General features: G+C 33.8%; 3 protein-coding genes, 2 long non-coding RNA genes and 3 pseudogenes across 7 annotated transcripts; 5 read left to right on the forward strand and 3 right to left on the reverse strand.

The window, feature by feature from the left end:
* Positions 1-5,216: 5,216 nt before the first annotated feature.
* LOC104737383 (NDR1/HIN1-like protein 26) lies at positions 5,217-6,095 on the reverse strand. The gene has a single exon (XM_010457553.3). It carries the CDS (start codon positions 6,066-6,068, stop codon positions 5,388-5,390), a length of 681 nt encoding a protein of 226 aa, XP_010455855.2. The 5' UTR covers positions 6,069-6,095; the 3' UTR covers positions 5,217-5,387.
* A 1,263-nt stretch (positions 6,096-7,358) lies between these two features.
* LOC104737384 (putative calcium-binding protein At1g02270) lies at positions 7,359-8,695 on the forward strand. 3 transcript variants are annotated; one of them, XR_759725.2, is made up of 5 exons: positions 7,359-7,643; positions 7,730-7,834; positions 7,918-8,023; positions 8,116-8,277; positions 8,345-8,695. XR_759725.2 is itself a non-coding variant. In XM_087481935.1 (5 exons), exons 1-5 carry the CDS (start codon positions 7,563-7,565, stop codon positions 8,354-8,356), a joined length of 432 nt encoding a protein of 143 aa, XP_087338061.1. In that variant the 5' UTR covers positions 7,382-7,562; the 3' UTR covers positions 8,357-8,695. The 3 variants fall into 3 exon arrangements, 2 of the variants coding, with proteins under 2 accessions (XP_087338061.1, XP_010455856.1); XM_087481935.1 differs by having other exon boundaries at positions 7,382-7,643; positions 8,150-8,277; XM_010457554.2 differs by having other exon boundaries at positions 7,382-7,643; positions 8,159-8,277.
* Positions 8,696-10,536: 1,841 nt separating this feature from the next.
* On the forward strand, positions 10,537-11,485 carry LOC104737386 (ubiquitin domain-containing protein 7SL RNA1-like; annotated as a pseudogene).
* A 603-nt stretch (positions 11,486-12,088) lies between these two features.
* Positions 12,089-12,604, reverse strand: LOC147929926 (uncharacterized). The gene is made up of 3 exons (XR_015578344.1): positions 12,486-12,604; positions 12,303-12,386; positions 12,089-12,224 (listed from the first exon to the last, which is right to left on the reverse strand). It is a non-coding gene; the product is annotated as an uncharacterized LOC147929926 (long non-coding RNA).
* Positions 12,605-14,796: 2,192 nt separating this feature from the next.
* Positions 14,797-16,920, reverse strand: LOC104737388 (uncharacterized). The gene is made up of 6 exons (XR_015578343.1): positions 16,733-16,920; positions 16,502-16,644; positions 16,152-16,253; positions 15,540-15,715; positions 15,248-15,333; positions 14,797-15,093 (listed from the first exon to the last, which is right to left on the reverse strand). It is a non-coding gene; the product is annotated as an uncharacterized LOC104737388 (long non-coding RNA).
* A 396-nt stretch (positions 16,921-17,316) lies between these two features.
* On the forward strand, positions 17,317-17,845 carry LOC104738456 (ubiquitin domain-containing protein 7SL RNA1-like; annotated as a pseudogene).
* Positions 17,846-18,646: 801 nt separating this feature from the next.
* Positions 18,647-19,216, forward strand: LOC104738457 (uncharacterized). The gene has a single exon (XM_087480792.1). It carries the CDS (start codon positions 18,647-18,649, stop codon positions 19,214-19,216), a length of 570 nt encoding a protein of 189 aa, XP_087336918.1.
* A 1,861-nt stretch (positions 19,217-21,077) lies between these two features.
* LOC104738458 (ubiquitin domain-containing protein 7SL RNA1-like) lies at positions 21,078-25,220 on the forward strand (annotated as a pseudogene).
* The last annotated feature ends 826 nt before the right edge of the window (positions 25,221-26,046 follow it).

The raw sequence follows: 26,046 nt of genomic DNA on the forward strand, positions 1-26,046 counted from the left end.
ATGTTTGCAAAAGCAAAGCCAAAGATCTCAAGTTGCAAGCAAACCTAACTGAAGAAGACATGGTTGTGGTGGTTACTGAATGTAACATGGTGGAAGACAATCCAGTGGAGTGGTACTACGACACTGGTGCTACCACACACATATAGGATCATGTTCACCACCTATGTGCAGAACAAGTCAAATGAGCAGCTTTTCATGGGCAACAAGGCGATGTCCAAGATTGTAGGTAAGGGCAAAGTGGTTCTGAAACTAACTTCTGATCGTGAGCTCACATTGCAGAACGTGAAGCACGTACCTGACATGCGGAAGAATCTCATCTCTGGAACAGTGCTAAGCAAGCATGGTTTTTCCATTCATTTTGAGGCTGATAAGTTAGTTCTTAAGAAAAATAGGATGTATTTGGGAAAGGGTTTTGTTAAGGGTGGACTGATCAAGATGTCTGTAACGACAGTCCATCCGAAAATTGTAGTTTCTGCTTCTATTGCTGAAATGAAAGAAAATCCTATTGCTTACTTGGTTGAGTCGTTTACTACTTGGCATGAACGTTTAGGACATGTCAATTACAAAACAATGCGAAAAATGCAAAACTTGAATTTGATTCCGAAATTCAAAACTAACAAAGAAAAATGTGAAGTGTGCATACAGGCCAAACTCATTACAACTCCTTCACCACGCGTTGAAAGAACAACCGAACCTCTAGGCTTAATTCACACAGACTTATGTGTTTTAAAGTATGTGCAAACTAGAGGCGGTAAGAAATACTTTGTTACATTCATTGATGATTGCACAAGATATTGCTATGTATATCTCTTGCAAAGCAAAGATGAAGCACTAGAAAAATTCAAAGAGTTCACCCTCGAGGTAGAAAATTAGCTTCAGAAAACTATAAAAGTAGTTCGAAGTGATAGAGGAGGAGAATATAATGAGCCATTCAATGTATTTTGCAGAGAAAAAGGCATTATACATCAGACAACCGCTCCCTACTCGCCAAAATCTAACGGAGTAGCAGAACGAAAGAATCGAACTCTGAAAGAGATGATGAATGCTTTGTTGCAGGAATCTGGGTTAGCCCAGAACATGTGGGGGGGGGGGGGGGGGAAGCTTTGCTTACCACAAATTACATCCTCAACATGATACCGCATAAGGTGCCTGGCAAGTCACCATTTGAGCTTTGGAAAGGTATAGTACCTTCGTACAAATACCTCAAAGTGTGGGGGTGTCTAGCAAAAGTGGTTGTACCACCTCCTAAAAAGGTCACAATTGGGCCAAAGACCGTAGATTGTACATTCATCGAATATGCACATAACAGTAGTGCATATCGATTTCTGGTTCATAAATCAGATATTCCAGATATCCATGTGAATACAGTTATGGAGTCAAGAAATGCTTCATTTTTTGAAGACATTTTTCCCTGTAGGAAAACTCAAAAACGGACTCGTGAACAACGAGATGCAGCGACCTCTGAAGCTGGCAATACTTTGAGTAATACTACTGTAGAAACAGAACTTGAACCTAGACGGAGCAAACGAGCTCGCAGAAGTAAATCGTTTGGTGATGATTTTCTGATGATGGCATTTCTAGTTGAAAATCTACCTAGAACATACGCAGAAGCTATGTCTACACCTGATGCACCTTATTGGAAGGAAGCTGTCAAAACCGAAATAGACTCTATCATGCAACATCATACGTATGAGATGGCAGATCTACCACAAGGATTTAAGCCTTTGGGGTGTAAATGGATTTTTACGATAAAACGAAAACCCAATGGCGATATGGAGCGGTAAAAGGCTAGGCTTGTAGTGCAAGGATTACGGCAAAAAGAAGGTTTAGATTTCTTTGATACCTATTCACCGGTAACAAGACTATCTTCGATCAGGATGCTCATAGGTATTGCAGCCTTGAGAAATCATGAAATCCATCAAATGGATGTAAAAACTGCTTTTCTCCATGGAGATTTAGAGGAGGAAATCTACATGAAACAGCCTGAGAGATTTGTTATTCCAGGACAAGAACACAAAGTGTGTAAACTTGTGAAGTCATTATATGGACTCAAACAGGCTCCTAAGCAGTGGCATGAGAAGTTTGACAGTATGATGATGTCTAATGGTTTTCGCATTAATGAATGTGGCAAATGCATATATTACAAAACTACTCCATCAGGGTACATTTTGTTATGTTTATATGTAGACCATATGCTCATAATCGGCAGCAACAAAGACATCATAACTCAAACGAAAAACATGCTCAAAAGACATTTTGACATGAAGGACTTGGGTTTAGCAGATGTAATTTTGGGGATAAAAATCATCAGAAATGATGAGGGCCTTATCTTGTCTCAAACCCACTATGCTGAAAAAGTGCTTGATCGATTCAAGCATTACTCAAAAGGGACTGCAAAAACTCCAGAGGATCCTCAAATTCACTTGACCAAAAATTCTGGTGAACTTGTGCAACAGGTGGAGTATGCAAGGGTAATTGGCAGTCTAATGTACTTGACAAACTGTACAAGACCAGATTTAGCGCACTCTGTAAATGTACTTAGTCGCTACACAAGTAATCCAGGACATAAGCATTGGATGGCTATAACTAGAGTTTTGGACTATCTACGTTATACCAAAGATCATGGCTTGCACTATGGTAGAGAACCTGGAGTTTTGGACGGTTATAGTGATGCCAACTGGATCGCAGATTCGAGAAACTCAAAATCCACGAGTGGATATGTTTTTACACTTGGAGGTGCAGCAATGTCCTGGAAATCTTCCAAACAAACTCTGGCAGCTAAATCAACGATGGAATCTGAATTCATAGCTTTGGAGATAGATATGTCGGAAGTTGAATCACTTCGTAATTTCTTGGAAGACATCCCAATGTGGGGGAATCCTGTGCCTGCAATACGTGTACACTGTGATAGCGAATCGACTTTGGGCAGGGCAAGGAATACCCATTACAATGGCATATCTCGTCACATCAGACGCAGACATAAAACTGTTGGACAACTTATCTCAATTGGTGTAGTTATGATTGATTACATCCATACCAAAGAAAACCTAGCGGATCCATTTACAAAAGGTTTGGCGCGAGATCAAGTTATAAAATCATCAAGAGGAATGGGTTTAAAGCCTACGACTTAAGAGGAGGTTTGATGGTAACCCCACCTACTCAGATTGGAGACCCCATGACCTAGGTTCAAAGGGACAACTAAATCAAGCTGAATCTGCTACAAGCACTAAGAGACTTTTCTCTTCTCCTAGTTCCTGAAATGATGTAAAGTGCTTCCTGTATGTTAGAAGTTAAGCATATGCTTTTAATAATTTGAAATGTAGCTTTGTAAAATATTTGAAATAATTACAGGATATTTCTTTAAATACAAGCAGCTATTAAAATCACCTTGTGAGTGTGAAATGGGGCCGTTTCTAGGAGAATATATGAGGCTATACTCTCCAAGTTCACTCATGATTAACCAGGCATGTTCAAGGCCACAATGAACACAATAGAGAACCTCGTTCTACGAGAAAACGAAGCTGTGTTATGCTTGCTGTCTAAGTTTACATACAAATCCGGATGGTTCAAGACATCATGTCACCATCTGGCCGAGTAAACTCGACATGTATAACAATGAGTCGGTTCAAGGTTGAAAAACGCCACCAACTCATATACAGTTAGTTTTCGCATATACTCTCGAAAGTCTGTCTAATCTAGCTAGTAGTGTCAGTCTATCGGGTTAGTTATGTCGTTATATGTTTAGACTTATTTCTATTCATGTGGGGGATTGTTGGAACTGAATTTTTCAGAAATAAGTTTCAGAAAAATTGCAGGTTTTGGATAGTGACTTTCCGGCGACTTTCCGGCCAAATTCCAGCCAAATGGCTGATCGGAATTGTCAGTTCGATAGTGCAATGGAAAGCTGGTAACGAGTACTACAAGATGGTATACTCATACGTCCAAAACGAAGTTGATTAGAATAAGAAATAAGAGTGTGAAGTGAGCTACTTGGGATGATTTGGGAAATATCCCAAATCAAAAATATGATTGATTTTTCACTCATATATATATATAGTTTCACACTCTTCTAGTTTCAAAAGTGTGTAGAAGGAAGAGGGAAGGTTACCACGCGCGAGCCAAATTGGGCGGGCCGGGCACGGACGCGGGCTGGGCTGGACGTGGACGCGGGCCGTGGGCTTTTGAGTTTTTTGGAAAGCTTTAGACCCATTTAATTTTCTGGAAAGACTTGGTGTGAACTCCAAGCAAACTTGGGCAGTACTCCGAGAATATTCAGTGAATATTTTCTTGAGACCTCCCTCCTTCCACTATATATAGCGGCACAACCTCTCATTATTTGACACACACAAAAACACAAAGACTCCTTCCTCTGAAGATCTCTCTCTCCCTCTCCCTTGCTTAGTCCAAGTAAGTTCTTAGTTTAGTAGTCTCGAGAGTATAACGTAGATTTGTTCGCTTGAGTTCTATTACTAGTGTGCTACTATAATAGTTCGTGATCGGTTGTATCCTGGGATTTATAAATTGTGATTGTCCGAAAGCACTTACGGCCGATTTATTGAATTAAGGAAAGAGATATCATATCTTGCCTCCGTGATTTATTTTCTGCCTCATATTATGCTGTTGTAATTCGTTTCTGATTTCGTTATTTTAAATATAATTCGCATATTTTCTCAATTTGATTTTTGCGCTCCTAACAATAAGTTGGATCTGTTGCATAAGAAATTGAGGTTAAACTCATTAAGAAAATTAAGATCAGATAAACAGAGAATTTGAAACAAGAAGACATGTTTTTTTTCTTTTGTCTTTTATTATTGCTCTGTTCTTTCATCAATCATGGCTTTAAGTTTGTTAATATTCATGGAAGTTTATTGTAATTTGAATATTCACACAACATTTTGATTTCATTGGTAAGACTTGTTCAAAACATGAAATTAAAATGTTTTTGTTAGATATTTTTCAAGATTGTATGTGTCGTAATCATTGACACAATGATCTGATTAAATATTCATGTTTGGTCAAAGGTTTGGGGAAATTATATGAATTATATACTCATTGTTACAAGATTGTTCATTTGTTTGCGAGTCAAATTTAAATAGATTATGTTGGTTTTCTATGTAATTGTAATTGATTGTTGCTGATACATTTTGTGTTCTGTTGTAATTGTCAAGATTAGAGACAAGTAGTGGTTCACGAAAGAGCTAACCTGCCTAAAACAGAGCTGAAACAGAGCCGAATTCTGCTTTATGCAACTCAAAGATCCGTACATTTAATAAGAAAAACCAAACTCCAAAATCCAAATTACAAAACGTAAAAGAAAGCAAGAATCAATCAAAAGGAAAAGTATTATACAAAAAAAAAACAGCAAACAACAAAATCAATCAATCGATCTAAGAGAAGTAGACCGGACACCGTTTATGGTTAAACTTGGGCAAGATTAACCCGTCTCGTCCAACCACGATATCGCAATTAGCATGCATCCTATGGTGCTTACTGATCCACCTATGGAGTTTAAACCGAATATTCGAAACTATTTCGAGCCTAAAATCCACGGTTCCTTGTGCTCGATCGTTAGTAAACTCGGTCCAACGTCTACTATTTACCGTTAAAGAAGCTCCAGTCAGCGTCCCGGTCACAATTTGTGTGTTTGTCGGCTGCTGGAAAAAGGGGTTTAGCAAGGGGCTTGACCCGACCCGTTGATCTTTGTAGTAAATGAAACCGTCCACGGAATCAAAATAAACACCCATGTGTTGGTTTGGGTTAAGTATGGGTACGTTGAAAGCAATTCTTGCGCTTTCGAATCCCGTAGGCTGGTCTAGACCTTGGACCACGAAGTCATGGATATGGAAGCGAGGTCGATGAGGGCGTAAACTAAGCCAAAGTATAAAAGCAATGACTCCTACAAAGAACAAAACCAAAAGAAACATTGCACATATGAATTTTGATATCCGGGTTGAGAGGCTTTCTTTGACCCGGTGAGCATAGTAGCTAGCCGAATGGTGACGCTTTATGGGTTGAGCTAGGGGTACCGGACTGGTACGGATCGGGATAGTTGTTCGGTCTGGTGTCATTCTGCTCTGATGGTTATTGCTAGCCAAAAAAAGCTAAGGAGATTTGAGCATGAAAGTTTTGGAGTGTAGGAGTTATATATGAAGAAGAAAAGTAAATAGTTCTTGAAGTGTTTGGAGAAGAAAGGAATCAGATTTTGAGATTACGTAAAGTGAACTCATTTGTATTCAAAACTTTTCTTTTTTTCCTATCTTATGTTTTATATTTACAAGAGAATCAAATTTTTAAATTTTTTAATTCAATTGTTTTTTTCTTTCTTTATTCCAATAAAACAAAAATTCCAATGACGTTATTGTGTTTACGATGCATGCTTACAAGACTACAACTCTGTATTTTTATATGGGTCAGGCTCAGACGAGATCCATTTGATATATGAATAAAACCATTTAAAACCAAATGAGTTTACGCCCTCATCGGTTTGATATATGGACAGTAAACATTTGCCTTAATTTTGATATATGGCTTAGTTTAAGATCCATTTGATATATGGACAGTAAACATTTGCCTTAATTTTGACCGGTTTACCAACTTATCCACGCAATTGAATAAAAATGGTATGAAGAGGAAAAAGACTATGCAAGACGAAAACACGTCTAATGTCACAAACATAATAAATCTCCAACAAGGCAACAAGTAATATTCCCTATATAATAAAACGAAAATACACAATATTATATTATAAACTATATAATTTTAATAAGTTGGTTACAAATAGGTTATAAATTAAGTTTTATATTATTTGTATAGTCTGAATTTATTGTTTCCAAAAATTTTAAAGAATCATTTGTTTTCATTTAACTTACCATATTAATTTCTTTTATTAAATTATTCATCAAATAAAATCATTTGATATCTAACTTAACATATTAATTTGTTAATTATCATTATATTTTACCTCTCATTTTTATATATAAGTCTATTTTGTGAAACAAATAAATTATTATAATATTTATTATAATTAAAAAATAATTTTATTTCCGGATACACCATAAGTTGAATTTTAAAAAACAAATATAAATGATTCAATCTATTAAATATTTAAGTTTTTATTAATATTATTCTTTAAAAATAATATCTAATGAATTAATTTTTTTACTGAGTAACGGGTCAAAATTTGAATATTTAAATTTAATTTCATATTTTTTTTTGAATTTTATAATTTTATATAATATAATAAACTTTAAATAATTTATTATGAAATATTTTTAAAATATTAAAACTTAATATTAAAATTAGAACAGTCCCATTGGTCATCCTTTGCTTTGGGGATGTGTTTCATTTATTTAATAATTAAGTGATTGAAAAATAAAGTTTTAATCTGAAATTGTCAGAGACCTGTGTCTCTGCGGAGAGTATTTTAGATACCCACAGACACGCACGTGTCACTTATCTAGAGGTTACGATTTTTTTTTTTTTTTTGATTTTTTTTCTATTTCTTTGCTTCTCTCTCTCTTTCGATTCCAACAGAAACACGAATCGATCAAAAATAGGAAGCTATGCAATCTCATCAGCAACCTTGTATCTCTTGTACTACTTTCAATATCCTTGCTCCCATCTATAAACGTCTCTCTCCCAAGGTTTTGTTTCTTTTTCATCAATTTTGATTTTTTTTTTTTTCTTTTTGGTAAATTTTTGAATTATGTGTGTGTTGTTGGAAATGTAGGATCAGAGTCTTCGTGAAAGTGATAATCGAACGTATTGGCTTGGAAGGAATCATAGAATCATTGATTGGTTATTATATGAGAGGTCTTCCATCATTTGTTTACAGGTTGTTCGACGAATTGCCTCTATGAAAGGAAACTCTTTTTTTTTTTTTTTTGATGCTCTGTTTCTGATTTTTTTGTTCTAAAGGAGTTTTGGGTAGGGAACGAAGAGCTTGTTAATATGTATGAGAAGAGACTTGGTGACGCTGGTTATCTCAGTTACAAGCTTGGCCGTACTAATAACCGTGGCGATGGTATTTAACTTTGTGACAATCTTCTTGGCATTGATGTTTGTTGTTTCCATGTGTATGTGGCGTTTTCATTTGTGATTTGGTGATGATGATAGGTTTGCTTACAGTTGTTCATAAGGATTATTTTAGAGTTTGTAGAATCTTATCAGAAGGAAGGAGGAAGAAGAGAAGATGCAGAGCTTAACATCAAACGAAGTTGCGGGTTTAGTGGTTGGAGCTCTGCTTATCGGTGCCACCATCGCTGTTTCTCAGAGAAGGTAACGTTACAAAGCTTTTTACAAGTTGCGGGTTTAGAAGTTGATTTCCGATTGATTCTTCATGTAGATTTACGAATGAAATGCTGGAAGATGAACTTACTTAGAAATGTTGTTACGGAATGGTTATATTGTAATGTGCATCTTACTATGGTGGGTTTTCTGTTGGGAAGAAGAAATTGAAAACGAAACTGACTCCAGCTGCTCAAGCTATGGAGCTAGACAATTGACAAGGAACCTCAGTTTTCTTTTCACTTGTATGTAACCCTCTGTTCTACATTGTCATCTTTGTCTCTTTAGTTTCGTTTGAAAAAATCAAGTTGAAGCTATAAATGATCTGAAGGTACTAATGTTGTAACATAGTACAGACTCAACAAAACTCAACATAGAACAAGAAATCAATGTTCAGTTTTGTGTGCAATTTTGTGCTGAGTTTGGAAGACACCAATATTTAGGGATGACTAATGGGAAGATAAAAACTAAAAACAATAGGATGAAGATGTAAACTTAGATTAATATTATTTTTAATATTTTTAAAAGTTAGATACACTAATTTGAGGATGTGCAATGGGTTTGCTCTTAGAAACTATAAACATTTCTAAATTGGTTTGTTATAGCAATATCAATAATATGTCACTATAATATAAAAGAATTTAAAAAAATCAAGTATATTAAAACAAAAAGTATAATAATACATTAAATTACTCATAATATAATAACTCGCTTTTCAAAAACCAAATTCACAAAATTATGTCATATAATGACATTCAAGTCATGAGATAGAATATACATTGTTGAAATAACTTCATTATAGCACATATATTTATCTAGAATCATTAACAATAAATAAGTATAAGTCATCATATTTAGCATATGATTTTATTGCATTATATTTTATCTAAAAAAACTTTTAAAAACAATCACATAAATTATATTTTATATAAAAATTACAATATAAATAATATGAAATTCAACTCGTGGTCTAGCACGGGTCTTAATCTAGTACAATACTAGGACATCATGCAGGGCCGGTCCAATAATTTTGGTGGTCCGAAGCAAAAATAATAGTATGGTCTTTTTTCATTATTTGTTGTAATAATATTTTTATATATTTAAAAAAATAGAATTCTAATAAATTTTAGAAACAAATAACTGAAAAAACAAGTAACAAAAAAAACCTAAAATACAAGTAAGCAACTAAAAGAAAATAAAAATACAGCAATTATTTGGTAAATTTACATATATCTTTTTAGATGCTAATTATTTTCAAAATGTTATAGTATTTTGGTTTGTCTGATGTATATCACAGTTTTATATTATTTGTTACTTGTATTTGCATCATTATTTTGTGAAATATTTTAAAATAATAAGTATAATATTGTAATTGTGAACAAATAAAATTTATTAATTTATCAACCACATAAAATTTGTTTTACTAATTCGTCGTTGTGGAACATTAAATACACATTTTTTTCTTCGCAGATTGAGTGATATATCTTTATTTTAAAAAAAATTAAATCAGAACATATGCAGAATTTTTTTTACATATTTATTAATTATATTTATTATATGATAATTCAAAACAGATTGTAAATAAAATAAAAGAAAGATAATAGGAGAATCATAATTTAAAATATTAATAAAACCTTCCAAATATAGTTAATAAAAATAATCATATTGTATAGTTAGATATAAAATGATAGTTCAATACAATTTTTAAATGAAATAAAAGAAAGATAATAGGAGAATCATAGCTTAAAATCTTAACAAAATTTTCCAAATATTATTAAAAATAATTATATTGTATACTTAGATATAAAATCTTAGTTTTTAAATTATGATTGGTTTACAATTTTTTAACCATAACTAATTAGTGAAAGAAATTAATTTTTAATTTTAAAAATAAGAATTATTTCAAAGATTTTATTAGTCTAATATTTAAATTACATAATTGTCCTTACTAAAAATTAAACATTTGGCTTAAGACCAATGGCATGACAATGGAATTTTTTACTCTTTATAATGTTTGTTTTATATTTGTAATCTCAATTAATATAGTAGGATATACAATTTTGTAACCTACCCTCTTCATCATTGATTATTTCTTAGTTAAATTAAGAGTGTCTTAAATCAATTCCTATTGTATTACTATTATATATAACAAAAAAAAAACTAATGAAATATTATTATCTATAAAAAAAAGGAGATCTAAACAACTACGAACTTGAATATAGATTCGGACACAATTTTTTTCATAACTAAAATTCTCAAGATTGTACCATTGAAATTGGTCATTCAGTTAATATACATTCTACGGAACATTAGTTACAAAACGCCATTATCTTCTCTCCTCACTTCTTCATCAGTCTTCCATTGAAATTGAAACGCCATTTATGGATGTGTTCTTTGTGACTCAGAAAGGCTCACGGTTCTGCATTGAAGTAGGTTACTGGGACACAGTGTTAGAGATCAAAAAGAAGATCGAGAAGTATCAACGTATCCCTGTTTCAAAACAAACCCTTTTCTTCCAAGGAAATGTTCTTCAAGATCATCTTGACATCGAACAATGTGTGATCCTTAACAACTCTCGTCTCTAGCTTTACATCTCTTCTCCCGACCAAAACCGTAACCAGAACCGCAACAACTAAGTGTTGAAAATAGACCAATCTCAACAGTCAAACTCAACAGAACATAATATTGAATTTTAAACCAGGTCAAACACAAGTAAAAAAAAAAATTGATGAGAGTAACTGTGTTTTTTTCTTAATAACCATTAGGGAAATTTCAAATTTTACCCAGGTCATGTGACCTGCTTTGGTTGTACGTAGGTCCGCCGACTCATCAAGATTCAACTGTGATGATGGCAATGAGCAACAACAACAACAACCCGAAGAAGCTGAGGGTAATGGTGCTTCTGAAATGCAGGACAAGGAAGATCCCACTGGAGGTGAACGCAGGTGATAACGTTGGAGAATTAAGAAAAGAGCTGGCTAAGATTGCAGTTAAGTCTGCCTCAAGATGGCTATTTCTTTATATACAAACAGAATGTAATGAACGTTGACCGATCATTCTGGTGGCACCGTGTTGATCAAGGCGACACCATTGAGATTTTTAACGGAAGTGTTTCTGGTGGATCTTAATACATACCTCCTAAAATGTTCAAGCTTTTAACTCTTTGCAATCTATCTTCCTTCTTTGTAGCATCATCTCAGTCTTTTTTACATAAGTTATTCAATCAGTAATATAACAAAAGAACGTTTACTTATAGTCGTTGGACCATCCTAGTACAAAGAACTATGGACGGTTAATATATATTCTTTGAAGAGGCTTTATTGACTTAAGAAGTGTGATATTTAAACCAAGTTGATGACGGTACTTCATTCTTTCTCTCTCCATCTCGTTACACTTTGTTAAAACAATTATGGATGTGTTCTTCAAAACTCAGTGTGGCTACATGCACGTTCGAGATTGAATTGGGATACAGTGTTGGAGATCAAACAGAAGATCGAGAAGTATCAACGTATCGCAGTTTTGAAACAAACCCTCTTCTTCCAAGGCAATGTTCTTCAAGATCATCTTGATATCGAACAATGCGAGATCCTTAACAACTCACGTATAGATATATTCGTCAACCCTTACCCTAGTCATAACAACGATCAACTGCTACAAACCTTCTTCCAAGTCAACGTTCTTCAAGATCATCTTGATATCGAACAATGCGAGATCCTTAACCCAAATTTTTTGATTCTAAACGGTTATTTAAAGGAACAAAATTATTGATTATTTAGAAAAGAAAATTAAAGAAGCTTACATACTTATAATTACTGTTTTGAAAAGGATAGAGACAAACATAGGACTTTTAGAAGTTTTGGCCAATCGATTCGGCTCCTGAAAGTGTTGCTTGAGTTTCGCCTTCGTAGTTATGGTTAGCTCGAACAAAGATTTCATAGCTGCATTCAAATATGAATTCAATATAGTTTGTAAATGGATGAAAGTCTTAAATCGGTATAAGTACAAAGTTTACTTACACGGTTTTTTCATCTCTAGTTCTGGATACTTTGGAGTCAGATAGATCTTGGAAAATCCATGACCATTCATAAGACATGCCTTAGCTAAAGATGTATAATTTTATAGGTCATAAGAGTATAAGACACATAATCTTTCTTTCAGATCAAATAATCTCGGGAAACTTATAAATTTTGTTTTATTACCTTCATGGACGTAAAATATCCAAGATCTCAAAACACGTAAGAGAGAGGTTCCTTCTTATAAGTTAGATCAAATCCTTTAACCCGCATAATCTCCAATTGCAATACACCGTATACTTTTGTTGCTGCATGTTCACGTTTAACAATTTGATCATTAACGTCATATATATTGTTGACTATTAACTTCTTTATAAGTTGAGAAGCTTACCTTGGTTCTAGTAGCTTGACCACATCAGTCTCCTTCTCTATTTCATCTCCATATGCACGACTCAACAACGAACATCTACTGAAACAGTAAATAAATTGTATATGTTAGTTGTATTAAGATTGTTAAAATTTAACACAATTTATGAGAAAACCACACATATACTAGATATATGAGTAGTCTTACAAACATGTATATCTTTCGTAACATGTTCTGTTATACAGAGGAAGGATTTTTTTGAATTAAGTTTGAATTATTTCAAGTGAATAATTGGGAAGAACCCAGGTGTGTATTTATAATAGTTGTAAATCGATTGTAGAATATATAGTTGAAATGCGAGATTCCTCAGTTTATGCCTTATTCAAATACTTCCGAATCTAGACCGTTAACATATTGGTTGTTGTGATTTCAAAGATTTTCGATAATACAATTACAAATATTATCTTAACAACAGATTTGCTTTTGTTACAATTCTGAATGATATGTAAAATAAAATATCATCATTAATTATTATTGTTATCAATTTTGTTTGCAAAAAATGAATTTTAATATTTAAGTATTGCGATGCATAATCGCTAACTGATTAATATTCACAAAGATATGGGATTTACAGCAAATGAATCTTATTAACGTTTTTTGTGTGTGCATACTCGTGTTAACTAATAATTTGTATTTAATAATTTAAATATTAGGTAAGGTAGCTTGCATTTGTTAGGGATGTTGATTTTATTAAGTTTTCCTTCTCCAATATCTTTTTTCGTTAACAACATAATACAATATCAGCTCAAACGATCCAATAGAAAGGAACATTGTTTACATAGGTTACTAAATAAATAACTGACCGAACATGTGTTCAAATACGTCTAGTATCATCTTATTCTTTTTAGTTTTCCTAAAACTTGAGATAAAAAGTGTAACTAAAAAGTATAACTGACCGGAAAAAAAAATGTTAACTGAGATATCTTATTATACTTGAACTTTTGTTTTAAACGAAAAAAAAAAATTATAAAAGCATAAGCCATATACATGAAAGTTAATAAAACAAACAAACAAAATTCAAGTTAATTATAAATCTGATTCTATATTAAGAAGGTTTTCCTTTAAATAGGGTATGAAATACGTTACCAAATTCTTTTAGCGTTAACCATGTTAATAACAACCAACAAACAAAATTCAACTTAAACAAATTGGATTATTGCGATTACGTTAACCAATCAAGCCTTTAATTATGATTTGAAAACGGTCCGATTACGGTTCAAATAAATTATGGTTTGATTTTAGTCATGTCTAACCAGGTTTCTCTAAATGTACTCTCCAGTCTTATATTCTAGCCAACGACAAAAGCATCTCTGATTGTTGATATGCAAAAGATGGCCAAGCTTTTGGTCTTATGATTCCTCCTATTAGTTCGTGGGACTCTGAGGCAAAGATGATTTTCGAGTATCTGTGACTTAACATGCTTTCGACAGCCCACATGAAAACTTGAAATGCTGCATCCACTGAGTTCAGGTTGCCCCCAAAAGCTTTTTTACTATGTAGAAGAACTACTCCAAGTTCATCACGAAGTACCCATGCCCCTCCTGAGTGAGAGCCTTTGTTTTTATTCCTGGAGACCCCATGCAATCGATCTCTATTAAATAGGATTATAAATTATTAGAGCATGTACAATGATACTATTATTTAGTACTAGAGGAAGCCCGATATAATTCTAACATTTCTTATTTCTAGAATTAATTTATTTTCATTATTTTTCTTTTTGAATCACTTGAGAGTGTAATAACAATTTGTCAAAAATAACCTACAGTATGTGGTACTATGTTTTGTGTATAATTTTTCTTTAGCAATTAATATTTAAAATTTGTAAATATTAGTTTTCACTCCTTTAGATTGGTGTAAATACTTTTTAATTGATATACTTCATGTAAGTTTTTTGTAGTCTATTTAAAATGTAATGAATTGTAATATGGGTATTATGAATTAATTAATTTTCATAAAGTATATTAGTTTCAGTTTTTCCCACTTCTGTAGTTATCTCTATTTCATCTCTATTTCATTTTTTATATACTACACCATATCAAGTCTTCTTTTGTATAGAATTATACGTTACAGTTGTTACAAAATTTCCCTACACAATATCTTTGAACTATAATTGTCACAATTGTTAGATCATGATTGTAAATGCATAATAAGATGTTAAATCTCTCTGAACTTTAAGACAGTATCTTTGAATTACATATCTTTGGGCATAAACTATCTTACTATCTCCGTACATCTGTTTGAACTTTTTTATGTCTTGTCAATCTCTTTGAATTATGTTACCAACACTCCTTGTCATCTCTCCGCCACTGGGATGGCATCTTGTCATTATCCATTATCTACTGTTGATTACAATACTTTACCTATCATCTAGAATTTGTTTTTCTATGTTATCTTTAGTTATCACGATTATACAAAATTGATCATAAGTATGCATGTAACAAAGGTTAGAATTAGATTTATCCAAAAAACTGAGAATATATATCACTATAGATTGCATTGAAGAATCCATATCAATACTCACCTTTATACATTTTTGGGTGTAAAATTAGTAGCTTTGATCATTATAGCTACACCATATCGAAATCCCTTTTTGACCACAAGTACCATCTGTAGTCATGAAATCGTTAGCATGAGTACACTTCTAGCATTGATATATTATACTCAAAATCTATTGTTATCTACTCGCTGCATTATAATTATTTTGACATCAATTTCCGTTTCCTATTTTTTTATTGGCCCAATTTTTTTTTCCAGCCATAAAGGACAACTGCAAGACACTGACATATAAAGAGAGAGGGAAGATAGATGCTGACCTTATTGATTCTGAATTCCGTTTATTTTGTTTTATTCTGATGATTTCTCACTCACCACCATCTGCTTGAGTTCAAGCTCCAGTCTTAGATTGTGTATTCTCAAACCCATCTGGTAAAGAAGACTCACATGCTTGTATATATCTTTCCCCATCCCTTGATCACATATGAATAGTGCACTGCAACAATTGATACAAATGAATGAATGATGACATGAATACTAAAATTAAATAACTCCTATATATATGATTATAGTTTTGAGTGGGTTTGCCAGAGCATTTGCGCATCAATTGACACAACCAATACAACAATTGATCCTACTCCAAAATGCATGCATGGACATAGTTCTGTAGATAAAGAACACTCTTAGAAAATACTACATTAATAGACGTTGAGCTCTAGCCATTTAGCACTATAAAGTTGGTAATGTGGCTCATGTTGTCTGTTTGGCAATGTGATATCAATACATGTGCCAAATAAATCATTTTAGGACTTCGAGTAAAGGTGGATACTTAATATATGATGTATGAAGCTGCCAGGAAAAGTCATGTATTGGAGCACTGCTTAGTTGAAAAATCCTACTGCACTTGACAAATACAAAGAATATTTGAATACCTTAGATGTAATAATCCCTAGGAGTTCTCTGTTTGGCTTTCCGTGGAGTTGACTCCCCTGTCTTTGGAAGGATCTTCTCTTCCGGCACACATGTTTGGAGACCTTGTTTATATACACCAATACATCAATTTCGAAATACAACTCACAACTGGGATATACAGTAACTGATTTTAAAACTATTGACGTGATCAGATGACTGTTGATCTTCTTTAAAACTATTGACGCGATCTAGACCTGAGATTTTGGTGGATCGACAACATTAACTGATTTTAAGCTAATTAAAAGGGACATCGATGGTCCATTATTTAGCTAAAAAGAAGATCGTGAATGAGATAAAATTGACGAAATACCCAAGTAAGAGATGAAATTGAAAGATGGAAAGAGTAGAAAAAAAAAACTCAGGAGATGGAGAACGTCAGGCGCGCTTCAGTCCGACCATGAGTTTGAGGCCCTCTAAATTTTGATTTTATAGACGGAGTCAAAAACGATCATTCTGCTACATGTTCATTACAAATTTGTTAATCATAAATCATAGAAATTTAGAGAGGATACAAAATCCAAAATCAAAGAATACTACAAACCTGAGAATTCTCTCCTATGAGACGGCATTAGAATGATGGCTACTTGTAATTCCTGGGAATGGGATCTAGAATTTGAAGAGGTTGACATTAATTTTGGAAGAGCAAACGATACGGTAGTAACCGTAGTATTGTGTATTTGTGCTGTACCCAAGGACAGCGAAGAAGGAGCGTGAAGCCCAATGCCTGCATTGCAATTTAAGCTTGCTGACATGGATGGCGATGAAAGGGAAAAAAAATATATATATTAATCTGGATGACGTGGCAGCTTGTAAAGAATTCTCAAATATAAGGACGTGGATGGCTTGAGGAGCCTCAGTGACCTCCTTTTATTACTAAGTAAGTAATTTTCTTAATTTTTTGAAGGGTGAGAGAGTCCTACTAAACATGTTCTTATAGTTAGTTTACAAATATGAACAAATTTACTTTTCTCATCTCAAAATATCTATAAAGTATAATATACTGTATATATTGTTCTTATTTGGAAGGTCTTTTTACTTTATTTGTGTAGCAGTATATTTTGAAAATATATATCTTTTTTTTTTTGAAGGCCAAATTCAATCTAAATTTTCTTTACAAAAACCATTATGAATTTCCTAGTCGAGATTCTGAGTGGCTCATCGTTCGAGATTGAGGTGGATTACAAGGATACATTGTTAGAGGTAAAACAGAAGATCGAGAAGTCTCAAGGTATCCCAGTTTCAAAACAAACCCTTATCGTCGACGGCGTTGTTATTCTTCGAGAGGATCTCAACGTTCAACAATGCCAGATCCTCCACGATTCTCTTCTCCAACTCGACGTATCTTCTGACGAGAACCCTAATGACAACGGTGACGATCAAATACCCCAAATCGAGCAATCTCCAGAACCGTGGATTTCAGTTGAAGAGCACTTTGAGGGGCAAGGTTGGCCTTTGACAACCGATGAGATCAGAAAGATTTATAGTTATCAGACAAAGACAACCCAAGGGATCAATAAGGTTCAAGATTCGCAAGTGATGGTAAGAGGCAACAATAGAGTCTTGACGAGAGTGAAGATTGAGAGCGACAATAACAATGATCAAGTGCTTCAAACCAATCAAGCTCAATATTCGTCTTGGAAGCCTCCGAATATGAGACGTTGATGCACCGTAGATCTTTGGAAATCTTTCATTATTATCGTCAATATATTTATTATTTATTTAAAAGTTAGTTTAGATAATTATTGATTATTTTAGATTTTATCTAACGTTTAGAATTCTTTAATAAATAAAGTCACTCATTAATATAACATTATTGATATAATACTCAAAAACCATAATTTTTACTACTTTACTAAAACTTCAAAGGACATGAGCAGTGAGCACATGACTTGAGAAAAAAAAAAAAAAAACTAACCGAAGCAGAACCCTAAAGATTATGGTGTGTTCATGATTTCTCTCTTCTTTTTTGTTCTTTCCAAATTGATACGCTCACATCAGATCAAACAAGGAAACTTCAGTAACAAGATACATCTAACGAGGCAGAACAACACAATAATATTGGAAACTTGATTCACAACAAAAGAAAAAAGAAACCTAATCGACGACAAAAGAAGAATTTGCTTCCATTGATGAATATCGCATGGGAAGAACTAATCTGTGGAAGAACAGAGCCGGGTCAAGTTTTCGGGCTAATGGGTCGGATCTTAATGTTTCTCTAAAGCGATGCGTTTCAACGATCCTATTTGGAGTTGAATTGTAACAAAATAATGCTTACTTACAACCGTCGGATCATTTTAGTAAAAGGAAATATCGACGGTTAAGTTTCTTTGATGAGGCTTTTCGCTGACTTAAAAGTAAAATGGATAATTTCTCTTCGCCCTCATATCTTCCACTCTCTTCTTCATTAGTATCTCTCAGACTCTCTCATTGATACTGAAACACCATTGATTCAACTATGGATGTGTTCTTCGAAACTCAGTGTGGTAAAAAGTTCTGCATTGAATTGGGTAACTGGGACACAGTTTCGGAGATCAAGAAGAAGATCGAGAAGTATCAACGTATCCCTGTTCTGATGCAAACCCTTGTCTTCCAAGGCAACGTTCTGCAAGACCATATTTATATCGGAAAATGCAAGATTCTCCACAAATCTCGAGTTATACTCTTCGTCTCTCCTTACCCTTATAACCCCAACGATCCAGTTCTTCAATCGGAGCAATCTCCGATACCGTCAAACCCAATCGGTGATCTCATCTACGGTGAGGATTTGCCTTTGACAACCGAAGCTGTCTTGAATATTCGACTTTTCTTCCCTGTGAAGACCGATGAAATATACGTTCAAGATTCGCCAGTGAGGAACAACGATCAATCTCCACCGTCAGACGACGCAGCGAAACAGATCATCATCGACGGTCATCGAGATTCGACTGTGACGGTTCATCAAGAACTTCAGACCGAGCAATCTCCACCGTCAAACTCAGTTAAACTGAAGATTAGCATTCAAGATTCGCGTGTGAAAGTGAATTAGTTGAGATCGTTCCGGACCTGTGGCTCAATTAAGTCACAACTCTTTGGATTCAAAGAGAGTCCAGTCTCTAGCAACATTGCATGTCCATACATAAAACAAAAACGGTACTGTATTAAAGGTTTAGCTCAGTCTCATACGATAGCTTTTAGTCTTTCTTGAAGTTTTTTGCTTTGTTCAAAGTTGCTTTGTGTTTCACAGCTTTCTGCAGAAGACATGTAATTGCCGATAAATAACTTTGAGTTGAAACTTTTTGTTATTGAATTACCTCTTGTGGCAAGCTGCAGCGATCAACCTCTTAGTAGGCATGACCAAAATTAAACCGTAACCGTATTTCGGACCATAACCAGACCGTATCCGAACCGTAACCAGACCGTAACCGTATAAATGGTTTAAAACCGTAACCGTTAACCGTAAATATGTAGTTAAATTATATTAACCATAACCGTTAATTAACCGTAACCATATCAAAACCGTTAGTTAACCGCATAGTTAAACCATAATTTGTTAACCGTAACCGTTTCAAAAACATAATAAATTAGAATAACAATTATTTATTTAATATGAATCATATGATATGAAGAAATATGAGTACACTAAAAGAACATATTAATTATAAATAAATAATATCAGTTGTATTATATCATCAAATAATATCAACTTTATTATATTATCAAATAACCGTAACTGTATATAACTATAACCGCTTCAACCGGAATCGTATTTAACTATAATCGTTTAACCGTTTATTTAACGGTTATGGTTAAAGTTAAACAAAATTTCTAACTGTAACCAGTAGTTAATTAACCTTAACACTGATAACCGTAACTGTGGTGATGCCTACCTCTTAGTCTTTAAAAAAGAAATATTTTCGATCGGATTGTAAAATCATATTATTCACGGAAGGAACAGATCATAATTAAAAAATAAAATCAATCAGTGTGACTTGAGAAGGTTACAATCTACGAAATATTGAAAAGAGTTTACAAAACTACTAACTCAAGCAACAGTAGAGCCGAAGCAGAGTCTCAATCACGATGGTTATGTTTACGAAAATCCAGCAGTCTTTTGGATCCAAAGTTGAATCTCGATCCTTCAGATTGAACGAGAAACTTGTGATCTAATGAATCTCACTATTAAGATAGATTTTAATCGATAAAACGAGGCAGAACAACCTTAAAAATAGGAAAACAAAACAGCCCTAATAGAAAACTTCAGCAACAAGTTACATTTCATTTACATCAAGAGGGGGAAAAATTAAAGAAGTATAAAGAAGATGAATTGCTAAATTAATTAGAATTGATATGGAGTATTATTATATGTAGGTTAGATAAGAAGATGAATTAAGCTAAAGTTTCTAGAATTTCATAGCTAAATATTTCCTGCAGCTGTACCATAACAAAATATGTGACTAATTCTTTTCTCGACGATTTACTTTCACTGAATTTTTTTAACCAATTCAAACTTTAGTTGAAAATTAGTCAAAAAAAAATTTATGAGTTATGACCACAAAATCTTCGACGCAAAGTGGTCTAATTAATTGATCAGTTACGGACCACATATATAACTGTTTTAAAATGGTAAGAGATTCTCTAATTGTTGACGAACTCAAATGTTTGACAACAACTGATCAAACAAACATTTATGAAAAAATTATTTGACACAGTGGTCAATATTTACTTACCATATAGACCACTCTGTATCATTGCACCTAGTCAAATATTATTTTTAGATTAATTAAAATATTACTAATCAACTGCTGGTCAAAAGTATTTTGACCAAACGCTGACCACTCTTCAAGTATCATTTAACCTAAATCTTCTATGACACAAACTCCAATCCTACTTCCTCTTCATATATAGACTGATCATTTCTCTTCTCCTCCCTTCACATCTCTCACTCTCCCCAAATCCCGATTAGTCTCATCTCCAATGATAAAGTGATATCAAAAACGATCAAGAGAACTTAATAAATATATTTCCTTCTCATCAGGTCCATTTGATACGTTTCCTTAATAAAATTATAGAAAATCATATCCTACGTAAATATTCTTTACAAAACAATCACTTATTTATCTTTTTTTTTATTATTGTTTTCTCGTCGATCAGTTTTTATCAATACAAATATGAAGTTTCTCGTGGAGATTATGAATGGCTCATCGTTCGAGATTGAAGTAGATTACAAAGATACATTGTTAGAGGTCAAACAGAAGATAGAGGAGTCTCAGAGTATTCCTGTTTCGAAACAAACCCTTATCGTCGACGGTATAGTTATTCTTCGAGAGGATCTTAATGTCGAACAGTGCCAGATCGTTCACGATTCTTGTCTCCAGCTCGATCTTTCTTATGACAATAATCCTAATCACAACAACGATCAAATTCCGCAAACGGAGCAATCAGGTTGCAAACGGCCTAGGAAAGAGGAATACATGGAAACATCATAAAAAAAAAACGATTCAAGCAAAATTTATTTGTTATTGTAAATGCCGAATGGAAACCTTCCGATTGCGTTTCCCTTTGACGTTTGCGTTTTCATTTACCAAAAAAATTTTAAAGTTGTATTGACTAATAATTTTATTTGTTTTTACTTAGAAAACTATTTTATCTCCACTTAGGTCATCTCCATTAGGGGAACACCTTGGGTGTTCTAAGCCTTTTTAAAATAAAATATATATAGAACAGTGGGTGAAGAACATGTTGTTGGTTTTTGATGTAGAACTGATTTTGGGCCGGTTCTTGGGTGACGTGACAACTCGTGAATAGATACAATTTTTTGCAAAAGAGAAAACATTTATTTGTTTGGAGGAATTTTAGTATAAGTTTATTAAGTTTGCAATTTAAATGTTATTTTTAAAGTTTTTAAAATTGTAATATGTTTGTTTGCTTTTTATTTTATTTATATCTTTAATGTTTTTTTGTTTCACAAAAATTTGGTATTATTTTGAATTTTATTATAAGTTTTTTAAGTTTGCAATTTAAATGTTATTTTTTTAAGTTTTTAAAATTGTAATATGTTTAAGATTATTATATTATTAAATCTTATTATCTTAAACATGTTCTCCCAATAACCAATTTCTTAACAAAAGATCTAAACTAATGATCTTACATTATTTTCATAATATTTTTACTCTAAGAACACCCAAAAATGTTCTCCCAATGCAGATGCCCTAAAACATTGAAAATGATTTGTAATTCACTAATTTTGTTTTCTGTTTATTTTGTTACCTCCCAAAGATTACTTAAGTTGTATTTATAATTTTTTTTTTTTAGTATGAATGTATGATGATGATATGATCTCCAAAATGATTATTTATATTTCTTACCATTTTCGTTTATTGTTTATTCTCTTTCTATAACCTTCTATGTTATTTCTTCTTTTTTTTTCCCACTCTTTGTCAGAGTTAAATTTTCATATCTTTTTTATAAAAAAAAACTCATCATCATGATTTACATTTACTAGTCATTTGGACTTAAATCCCAGTTGCAACAAAACACAATTTGGATTAACCGCAGCAGAGAAACATGACAGATAGAACGAGTGAGAGAACATAGGTAGATTCTGTTTGGTTTAGCAAAATAAAAATGGCAAAGTTGAATCTGTTTTAGAATATTTTGTGATGTATGCATCTCTTTGTTGATACTAATAAAAGAGAGAGAATATGGACATATGCTTCTATACTGTAAATTTTAATTTTACTTTTCATCTCTTCACTAAGAAATTCAAATGAAATGATGTAGATGACTTGAGAATAAAAAAAATATTTCCTAATAAATGTTGCGGGATCTGTCCTACAATCTTCAATTGATTCAACAACAATTAATATTGTAAACGAAATTGGACCACCGATTTAACCATTGCATGGAATAGTTACCGACTTACCGTTATATCTGGTGGGGTAACTCATGCCTTCAAAATAATTTCGTTATGAATCAAAAGATACAAGGGTTTATATGAAGATTTCTCACTTCCTCACGGTTACAAACCAATCTTGTTACAAAAAATAAAAAGACTAAGAATAAGAACAAGCCACTATGAGTTCCTTTTTGTGCTCTGTTTCAAGTTGCAGAGTCGGTTACGACTTAAAATAGACTAATAGCTCCTATCATATGATGACATGTCAGTGTCACCACTCATTAAGCTCGTCTCCACTGGAAGAGAGTTATATTAAAACTCGAAATCCTGTGCATCTACTAGCTAGAGTATTACTTAAAGTTACAGAAGTACATTATGCTACATTTAGTACCGTTGGATCAATTTAGTAAGAACGGCTATCTACGGTTTAGATTCTTCGCGAGGCTAATCATTGACTTAAGGAACACGTCACCAAAGAAGGCTAATATGGGCCAAGCCAAAATTCTTGAAATATGATACGTGAATGAAGATGATATAAAAACCAAAATACTGTATGATGAAACTTTCTTTACAAAACAATCACTTTCTCTCTCTCGCTCTCTCTCTTGACTCTCTTTTCCAATCTTCACCAGTCTCCATTGATCTTGAAACACCATTGACACAGTTATGAAGTTTCTCGTTCATGAGGTTCTTAGTGGCTCATCGTTCGAGATTTAAGTGGATACCAAGGATACATTGTTAGAGGTCAAACAGAAGATCGAGAAGTCTCAAGGTTTCCCAGTTTCGAAACAAACCCTTATCGTCGACGGCATTGTTATTCTTCGAGAGGATCTTAACGTCAAACAATGCGGAATCGTTCACGATTCTCTTCTCCAACTCGACGTATTTTCTGACAAGAACCCTAATCACAACGGCGACGACAATCAAATGCCGCAAACCGAGCCATCTCCAACAGCACCGTGGATTCCAGTTGAAGAGTACTTTGAGAGGCAAGGTTGGCCTTTGACATCCGAAGAGATCAAAAAGATTTACAGTTATCGGTCTGAGACATCTCAAGAGATCAACAAGAATCAAATGCTTCATCAAACTAAGCAATCTGAACTGTCAAACTCAGTCAACGAGACCGTTAACATTCAAGATTCGTATGTGAAGGTCGTGAGCAAGAACAGGGGCGGACCCACATAGGTTGGAGGGGGTGCAACTGCACCAGATGAAATATAAAATTTGTTTGATTTTGTATTAATATTGTTGATATAAGTGGTTTAGTGGTAATGAATGCACCACTTGAACTAAGAGGTGAAGGGTTCAAATCCCCCCTAAACAACAACAGTGGTCAAGAAGTGCCTCCAACGAAGCAATCTCTACAGTCAAACTCAGTCAAAGAGATTACTACCAAGATTCAAAATTCGCCTGCGAAGAAGAGGATGGTAGTATTTGTGTCGCTCTATCCTGGTGAGTGTAAACCTGAAATCGTGGCGAATGTGAACCCTACGGATGCCGTGAAAAAACTGAGAGAGGAGATTGTTCAGAGAAGTGATATACAAAAACTGCCTAAAGACGATGGGTACCTCTTTACGCACAAAAACAGAGTATTGAACGAAGATCTATCATACGAGTGGAACGGTGTAAAAGACGCGGATACAATTTTGATGGTTCCCAGAGATGTTACCCAAGAGACCAGTAAGATTCAAGATTCACATGTGACGTTTGAGAGAAGCAACAAGAATAAGTGCTTCATCAAACCAAGCAATTTCCACAGTCATATTCAACATTAAAGCATATCATCAACACTTCTCAAGATTATTCTACTGTAAGGGTTCAACTGCCACAAACGAAGCAATCGCCCGCAGCGTATTACAACTTCGTCCTGAAGAAGAAGATTAAAGTATTTGTGTTGCCATCTTCTGATGAGTGTAAAGGTGCGAAGAATAAAATTGAGGTGGATGTGAACTTGACGGATCACGTGAAGATACTGAGAAACGTGTTGGCTGAAAGTCAAAGGAGGGGTGACTTAAATCTGCCTCAACAAGGATACTACTTTGATACGATTCTTCATAAGGAAGTAAGTGAAGAAGAGGATGACGTGGACAGAGATAAAGAAGAGAGCAAATACTTGGAACGAGAAAGAGGCTTGGCGGTTAAGGAATCAACTTAAAAGAGTCGTGAAGCTCTTCTTCTTCGTTATGCTCATTGTTGTTGAATGTTCTAGCGATGTGCTAGTGAGAGAGTGATGTGCTCTCTGATGGTTAGTGCGAGAGTGATGTGCTCTCGTCTCTGATCTTTGTAGGTGAAGAGCTTGTGATGTGCTTGCCTTCGTCTATGGTGTGTTAGTGTTTGGGTTATCAATAAAGAGTTAGTTACAAAGGTTACGATATCACAAAACTTATCATTTGAGAGAGAGCAGAAAGTGATGAACGAAGATGAGTCATTCGCGTGGAACGGTTTTACTAGTCCAACCGATGTAGTTTGGATGGTTCCACGACGTGTTACCATGCAATAGGTCTGTTACTCGTGCCTCTTAACTCACACTTCTTTGGATTCAGAAAAAATGTTCTTTTAGACAATTTGTGTATGATACATTCAGCAACAAGAAAAGGTTATGTGGATTTTATCCTATCCGAGGTTTAACTCTGTGTAGACTCCTCTTTAATTTGCTTATAGTTCTAAGTATTTCTTCAAGTTCTCTTGCTTTGTTCAAAGTTTGCTTTCCATTTCACAGGTTTCTGCAAATATTCAAGGATATGAGCTTTTGTTTTGACATTTATGAAATTTCTCAATGATGTTAATAGCTTAAACAGGACAGAAAAGAGAAATATACATATACTGTTGAGTAGTGCCGGTTTTGTATTCAAAACAAGTTCATGAAAAACTCATTGTTAGCTCTAGATGGCATTCATAGAAATGTTCTTGGAATTCCTTGAAAAAAAAAATGGAAATACACACCCACAAGGGTTCGAACTCATGTCATCCTGAATTACACA

This window comes from Camelina sativa, chromosome 13, assembly GCF_030686135.1.
Source record: "Camelina sativa cultivar CO46 ecotype springtype chromosome 13, ASM3068613v1".
In the NCBI taxonomy this organism is placed as follows: Eukaryota; Viridiplantae; Streptophyta; class Magnoliopsida; order Brassicales; family Brassicaceae; genus Camelina; species Camelina sativa.

Coding starts and splice junctions, on each gene's coding strand:
- LOC104738457 (XM_087480792.1), top strand. CDS start 18,647: ATGGATGTGTTCTTCGAAACTCAGTGTGGTAAAAAGTTCTGCATTGAA.
- LOC104737383 (XM_010457553.3), bottom strand. CDS start 6,068: ATGACACCAGACCGAACAACTATCCCGATCCGTACCAGTCCGGTACCC.
- LOC104737384 (XM_087481935.1), top strand. CDS start 7,563: ATGCAATCTCATCAGCAACCTTGTATCTCTTGTACTACTTTCAATATC. Junction 7,644..7,729: donor ATAAACGTCTCTCTCCCAAG/GTTTTGTTTCTT, acceptor TTGGAAATGTAG/GATCAGAGTCTTCGTGAAAG. Junction 7,835..7,917: donor CTTCCATCATTTGTTTACAG/GTTGTTCGACGA, acceptor TTTGTTCTAAAG/GAGTTTTGGGTAGGGAACGA.